This window comes from Saccostrea cucullata, unplaced genomic scaffold (genome assembly GCF_032062105.1).
Source record: "Saccostrea cucullata isolate Sc308-1 unplaced genomic scaffold, CSIRO_AGI_Scuc_v1 ctg20442, whole genome shotgun sequence".
Taxonomy (NCBI): Eukaryota; Metazoa; Mollusca; class Bivalvia; order Ostreida; family Ostreidae; genus Saccostrea; species Saccostrea cuccullata.
Window position 1 is genome coordinate 1 of NW_026937744.1, and position 8,133 is coordinate 8,133.

At 33.3% G+C, this 8,133-nt stretch overlaps 1 protein-coding gene and 1 long non-coding RNA gene across 2 annotated transcripts; one reads left to right on the plus strand and one right to left on the minus strand.

Moving 5' to 3' along the window:
- Positions 1 to 1,399: 1,399 nt before the first annotated feature.
- LOC134248755 (solute carrier organic anion transporter family member 5A1-like) lies at positions 1,400 to 7,664 on the plus strand (the record flags this gene model as incomplete). The annotated part of the gene is made up of 2 exons (XM_062731150.1): positions 1,400 to 1,511; positions 6,795 to 7,664. A coding segment is annotated over exon 2 (763 nt), but the record flags the coding sequence as incomplete, so codon positions are not given.
- Positions 2,054 to 4,745, minus strand: LOC134248754 (uncharacterized). Its single transcript, XR_009988122.1, has 3 exons — positions 4,643 to 4,745; positions 3,592 to 3,723; positions 2,054 to 2,242 (listed from the first exon to the last, which is right to left on the minus strand). It is a non-coding gene; the product is annotated as an uncharacterized LOC134248754 (long non-coding RNA).
- Positions 7,665 to 8,133: the final 469 nt, after the last annotated feature.

Consider the following 8,133-nt stretch of genomic DNA (forward strand, 5'->3'; position numbering starts at 1 on the left):
CGTCTGATCACCACACATTCTTTATTGAAAATTTCTGATTTTCTTCAAATTACATTGGTTACTTACTAGCACAGGGCTAATGATATATTAATATGTCGGGCTCCTCTTTCCTGTGGAAAAAATGCAAAAATGTACAGTACTAAGGTTTCTATTAGAAAGCTTGATCACGCAGTGAAAAGACAAAACCATTCATTTTGTTCTGTGTCCTGTTAAAAACTTGTGTAGAAGATTGATGTTTTTCTGTCTGTGGTTGATTGCCATTTCATTTTCTGTCGTTGGAGACATTAAGTCGAGGTTCGTAACAAAGTTTGTTAAAATCTAATGAAGCTTACGAAGCTTTGAAAAGTTATATATTTGAGACATGGAAATTTTTAAAATGAAGACAGTTTTGTTCATTTAGAAGAAAGTGAAAACTTACTGGTGCATTATTTTCAAATTGGTAACCAGAATCAACTTGCTGGCATTTTTCCTTCTGCTGTATTTTCAAAAAAGATTTTCATCATTGTATCTTTATTGTCACTTTTTAATTAAAAAAAAAATAAACGAAAACTTTAAGTTTTCCTCAAAGGAATAGGTAATTGAAATTTTAGGTATGTATGAATTCAAATGTTTGTGAAAGAGATTTTTGTCTATTTTTTGGTGTAAAGTAAAAACATTTACAATTTGAAACTGAAAAAAATGTTTTGATTGATCATAACTGTTGATCGAAGAGGAATGCGGTTGATGAATTTCTGTGCTTATATTTATACATGTACATGTATATGTAAAATTATGTTTACTGAAACTCGATCGCATTCATTTGTGGTCATTTGTACTTGCTCACCTATAAATTCCTCTCATACTTATTATAAGTTATTCTGATAGAGAATAAAGTACTTAATTGACTTTCACATTTAAAAAAAAAAAAATTGCAATCAGTAGCCAAAGTTACTGTTTATACTGACTTATGACCCTCTTTTGGTGCAAGGTCATCTTTAATGGGCCAAGGTCAAATCAAGATTTTGATGGCTTTACATGTAAACAAATTTTCCTAACAGTGAAGGGTTCAGACATTAGTTTCTATATACATTCTGTACCAATAAAAGATGTATTGGCTCCTATTCTTGGACTTGTATCAAGGCGAGATAATACAATGTATACATAGTGTCGATTATATCTCAAATAAGTTGTGATTTATTTCCAATAGAATCAGGGTACTATTTCCTCGAAGGAAGAATGGCTGGTAGGAGATAGAAGTAGGGAAGGAGAAATTTATCAATAATGGAATTTCTGAGGAAGTATTATTGTCTGCATTTTGATTTAGGAAGGAATCTTAGAAACCTGCTCATCAGAAGCTATGATAAGAGAACTGCCGGTGGCTGTCCATCTGATTAGCTTATAGTTTGCTTACAAGAAACTGTTTCCTCTGGTCAATTACTGGCTAGTTTACGACCTTGAGTCTAATAGAATTTGGCAAAAGAAGGTTTTGCTGACATAGTTCAACAGATTTGAGCCCCCAATCTGGCAGCAAGGTTAAGTGATTCACATTCTCATAATAATTATTTTATATTATTATGTCTAGAATACTGAGTAACTAGAATTATTTGATTATCTGTGATAAATAATGCATATGTACCTAAAAGTTTATGTTGTGTACTATTACATTTGTATAATTGAATATTGCTGGGTAATTTGTGTAGTTCCGAAAGGGGTCATCCTTATAACTCGTGTGTGGTCTTCACCACGTGCTGGAAAAAAACATGTGCATGCATGCAGTAGTGATTCTTGGATCAAATATTTGATTATGGAAAGTTTTATTGGTATATTTTTAGGAAAAACTGTTATTTTCATTCGGACTGAAATAACTGAACATTTACATTTTGATTCTTAGGGAGGGGAGCCTTGTTCATGTCGTTAGTCTGTTAAATTCAAATCATGCATGCTTCACCTTCTGTGACAAAATTTGTGAGCAATGAAATTTATCTGTATAATTATGTATAACCAATTATAAAGCATGATAAAAAAGAAAGTTTACTGCGGTGTTGGGACACTTTGTAAATTCAGGCAAATGGGTACAGTCCACTAATTGTTTTCCCATAGGCGACAATGTTAACGTTTCTTCTCATAGCGATGTCCCTAATTTTCGTTCGGTAGTGAGTGACCCCTCAATTCAAAGCACATCAACTTGTCTTTCCTTGGTTAAAATCTCGAGGTGGCATGTCAGATTCGTTTTCTGGCAAAATGCGTCTGTCTGCGGGAACCTCTAAAAATGAAAGTGAAAGTAGGGGAATTTCAGAATTCTCACTGGCGTTATAATACACAAAATAATTCGGCTGATCTTCTTGATAAATTACATTTTCAAAGCTTTTTTAGCAGGAAAGATACTCTTTATCAACAAGTGTGAGGCTCAGTTCAGTACACCTGCCCAATTTTTTTTATGCAAGTCTGCAATTTAAGGAACTTGTAATTTTTTCTGCACTACTTTCTTCTCCTACCGATTCTAAAAATAATTAGTGGGATGTACCCAATACTATAAAAAGCATTTTTTTGATTTTACTATATTTCACACTGTTTGTCAATCTAGAGCATAAGTAGAGACATCATGCCAAGTTTCATGAAAATTCAACAATTAATTAAGATTTTACAGCATTTACAGTTCTATGTGTAATATCCTTTAAAAATGCTCCAATCTAGCCAAAACTGCACCCAAGTTTTGAGTCAAATTTTAGCCTATGAACACATTTATACCATTCTTAATCACCTTCATATCTTTAAATACATATAGTCAAATCATAATCAAGCACTTAATTGGGTCAATTTTACTTATTTCAAAAAATTAATGTATTTCCGCACAAAATATGACCACTTTTCACCCTCTAATTCATAGTTTCTCCAGAAATGACAAAAAAATGAAGTTCACAAATACCCCAAAAGTAGTAAAATAAAAAAGTACTGATTATTTCCTGCCCATTGATGTATCATTCATGAAATTTGGACTATGAATGAAAAAGTTATAAGCCTTTATAATCCTATATAGAATCATTTGTTTCAAAGCAATTTTTATACCAATGCAAATTTACTCATCTATGACGTCACAATGACATCATAATAATGGATAGCTCAATACATGTGTATCATTACTTTTCCCGTACTTTTCATTTAAGACAAAATCAGTGCTTATATACTTTTATTTACTTTAAAAAATAAAAATATGTGGTGTTGCAGATTAAATAAATAGTTCACTAAAGTTGTTTTGTTTCCATGGTAACCATTTTGTAATTTGTAGGAAAATGAGACAAAATTTTGAATTTCCTGACAAATCACATAATTTTGACTGTCAAATATTCATGAAATTTCAATTCTTATATCCGTGTAATCTTAATAATGCATAATTTACAAAACAAAGATGTAGATCTAATTAATTTGAAAATCTTAAATAAGAAAAGAAAATCTATATGAGCTGCAAAATGTATATAGCAGTGCATGTACAGATTAGTTATAGCTAAATACTTTCACATTCTGATCACCTATTTAATATGTAAATTTTCTCACCCCCCCCCCCCCCCCCCCCCAGTTCAATGAAATTTTTTTTGTTAGAAAACTTAAACTTACATATTTTGCCGACTGTCACATTTTGCTGGTTCTTTTTCAAGATGTATTCAAATGGGTGTGCATTTGCTGGCCAATAGTTTTAAACACCATCTGCATGGACCTCATGTTTTTCCTGTACCAATCACCATGAACCTTAAAAAAAATCAATACAATAAATGGTACAATATCACATCTGCAGACAGACAGACACACAGACATTCAACACGTACAATTTAACCATATTCCTTTTATGCCAATTACTTGAAATTAATTAATTTAAAAAATGATTAATTTGCTCCCACCTGAAATCACACTGTTTACATTGGTAATTAAGTTAATTCAGCAGAATAGGTGAAAATCATGTTTTACTGACAATAATTGAACATTCAACAAATACATGTAATGCAATTGCTAAAAAATATGAGAAAAATCAGTTAATGTGCATGTTCACCCACATCGTTTAACTCCCAGACAACTGTTAGCAGCTTGACCGCGCAACTGATCTGAAATGATGTATGTCAAGTATGCATATGTGATGTGCCGATCATCGACATGTTCCAAAAACATTAATTTGTTATTTACAAATATTGTACTAAGGTATACCTCTTACCTCCAGTGTAAAATACAAATGCCCATCACCTATATACTGCTTAACACTGCCCTGAACAGTTTTGATAACTTTCTGCTAAGTCTACTTTCACTTCGACCTTGACCCCGATTGAATACCGATCCCGAACTCATTTGTGAATTTTTGTGTATTGAAAATAAACCACAGTGGAGCATGTACTTCTACATAATAGCTTCTTAATCAAATTATACATTTACGATTCTGAATAAATAAATTATATAAATCGATACATTTAATCTACATGATACATGTGTAAACAATGGGTGATACATGTTGACTGTTGGGGGGGGGGGGGGGGGATAGACACTTTATTTATGAATCAATTTGTTTAAAAATGTGTATCAACAATATAAGAATTGTTTTTTTCATAAATTTGAACAATTGAAAATAATAGAAAACAACAACTTTGAAATAAATTCAAGATTTATGACATCTTTCACTTACTTATAGGCTTCCTAATATGGGTACAGTCCACTAATTGTTTTCCCATAGGCGACAATGTCAACGTTTCTTCTCATAGCGATGTCCCTAATTTTCGTTCGGTAGAGAGTGACCCCTCAATTCAAAGCACATCAACTTGTCTTTCCTTGGTTAAAATCTCGAGGTGGCATGTCAGATTCGTTTTCTGGCAAAATGCGTCTGTCTGCGGGAACCTCTAAAAATGAAAGTGAAAGTAGGGGAATTTCAGAATTCTCACTGGCGTTATAATACACAAAATAATTCGGCTGATCTTCGTGATAAATTACATTTTCAAAGCTTTTTTAGCAGGAAAGATACTCTTTATCAACAAGTGTGAGGCTCAGTTCAGTACACCTGCCCAATTTTTTTTATGCAAGTCTGCAATTTAAGGAACTTGTAATTTTTTCTGCACTACTTTCTTCTCCTACCGATTCTAAAAATAATTAGTGGGATGTACCCAAATTGCAGCCTTCAGATTGAATTGAAGAGACTTGCTGTTATTAGGTACCTTTCTATGGCCATGGGGATTCATATTTTATACATATAAATATAAAAAGAAAAAAACATAGGTGCTGCAATTACTTTTATAACAAGGGGAAAAAAAAATAACCAGCTCTGTATATATGTACAGCCATAATTATATATTATATAGCTGAATTTTTCTGTAAACTATAGAAACTCAACATTAGTAAGAATAATATTTTTGTATAAGAAGGTTTGTTTAGCTGATATATAATTTTAGGAAATACAATCCTAACAAGGTTTTCTACTATACAGGATATAAATGAGGGTATTATGTTGTAAAGTTGCCTTGATGGATGATATACCAGAAGGGCCTGGATTAGGACCAACAACTTTCAAGGTCCAATGTTTCTCTTCTCCCATGGAGTTAATAAAACCTAACAGTAAAAGATGTTTATTATATAGTGAATTTACGACTGGGACAACTTTTGCTTAATTTGTTATTTCTATAAATCATAATAATTTATTAATTTGGCATGTGTAGCATTGAAGTGATGAGAACATTTAAAGAAACTAATGTTCAAAGTTGTCTTTGTGTACATACATGTGGGTAACAAGATAAGCTAGGTCATATTGTTTTTAACTGAGGATGTCAGGATGGGAAATGTGAGGAAATTAGACAGGAAACATTTCAAAAAGGAAAGAAGGAAGTGAAATAGGAAAGCCTTATCTCCTAGGGTTTTTTTTGAAGAAACTAATTCTTGAAATGACACAATCATAAACAAATGATAAAGGGTATATTATATTTCATATGTGGAAAATATTAATGACGCATAAACATATGATAAAGGTATTAGTTTATATATATTTCATATATGGAAATTATTAATTTTTCCCCCAATTTCTGTATGTCAGCTTTATTACAGGTAAAATTTGGTAATTACATGAAATACGTTTTCTATTCTTTTGCTGTTTGTTAAATTATTGTACTTGTTTGATCAAAATTTTTTTTATACATGATTGCGTGCATTTATAATACAAATCTTGTCGAAATTTTCTTTAATTTTGATATATCCTTATAAAAAAAAACATGATACTAAGTTTATGAGTAAATACTGATAAAGGTTACCCATTTAAAAATATTGATCTTGGTCACAGTTGTATACCTTGTGATTTGTTGACTGCACTCGGAATTGAAGGCAGGTGCATTATTTGGGTAGACATTATTGTTTATTTTGTACGATTATCAACCGTTTGCTAATACTGCTGCAGATACATGTTAGATAATAGAGTAATGTCAGCTATCTTCTGTACAAGCAGTGTGTTATTTATCCTGAGTGGAAAAGTCCAGACAACTACAAAGATTAAAACTTGCTGTGTTCAAGTGGTCATTATCAGTAAGGAAGTTTTATTCATGTGTGATTGCATGTGATTTGAATAATCGAATGTAGAGGACTTACCTTTTCCTTTTCTTTCCTTGTGAGATTTTTTTTCTCTCGCACATTTGTTGGCTTGATTGCCACAATAGTTGGACAGGGAACATTTTCTCTACATAGGAAATAATTAATGGTATTGTGTCGAACTTGATGTCGTATAAGGGAAACTTGATGTTCTCTGGGATATTAAGAGAGTTTAATACACTGTCATATTTTTCTCTCTCTCTTCTGTCCTACAGGTTACCATAGCAGCATTATAATGAAGAGGAAAGGAATCTGATAGCATGGATCATACAAGTGTTTGGATGAATGCAGATCAACAAGAGCCGTACAATACATACTCCTAATGGCTGATAGGCCCACTCTACAGGAATTGGAGAGTCTCACCCTTCCAGTGCCGGAGGAAGATGTCGGAACTCCTGGAAACGTAAGTCAAGTTTCCTCCGTGTCTGCTCATAGTCGCTGCCTACTCGTCAAGGGAAACACGCAGCGAGACATTTACATACAGCAGGGCCTCGAGTTCAGTCGGGGTGAGGACACTCGATTTGGTATCGGAAGATGGAGGCCTCAGTGTTTACAAAGATGCCTCAACATCAAGGCATTTGTGGTGTGTATGAGTGTGCTTCTGGCTGTCTCAGGGACCTTGTCAACAGGATATTTGAACAGTGTGCTTACAACAATCGAAAAACGGTTTGAAATTGGTAGTTCTATCTCTGGACTTATCGCAGCATCCTATGAGTTTGGTTCACTGGTGGCAGTTGTGTTTATCAGTTACTTGGGAGGGCGACGTCACATTCCAGTATGGATCGCAACGGGCATCTTTTTCATGGGCCTCGGAGCATTCCTGTTTACTCTGCCTCACTTTATTGCCGAAAAATATACTGTGTATCGAGGTTTATCCGTCAATAACACAGAAGAAAACATATGTAAAATTAACAGTGGTTCCTTGGGGGATGGGTGTATTGACAATGACTCAGGGAATTGGATGTACGTTTTAATTCTGATATCCGCCCAGATAATGATAGGCACTGGCAGTACCCCAATCCTTACCCTGGGAACAACTTATGTTGACAATCACGTCCATAAAGATAAAGCTCCAGCATATTTAGGTAAGCATTTTTTGGATAAGTTAAACATTACATAAATGTTGCATGTAATCGAGTGTAACATTACAAATTTTCACCCAGAGAAAACTATTGTCAACGGAGGTAAAGCCATGGTAAACAATGGTTTTCAAGTGTTGAAAATTTTCAATGTTCACTCAACTACATGATGCTGTTTTATTATAATATACTGAGAGTTTTATACAAATACAGTGAGCCTTGCATGCATAAATTCCGAAAAGTTGACATTTTTTTGAATGCATGTATCACCCTTCGTCAAGCAATGTTGACTCTTGGTATGCTGAAGGGCCTGGCTTCAATATTTAGCAGATAATAGAAACTAATAATGTTTTTTAACAAATGTTTCTCAACAAACCAGATTCAACTTATTTACATAAAAGTATAATACTAGTAATTAGTTATTATTACTAGCTATTCTGAAGTTACATCTTTGCCAAGTTCCACTGAGATTGGA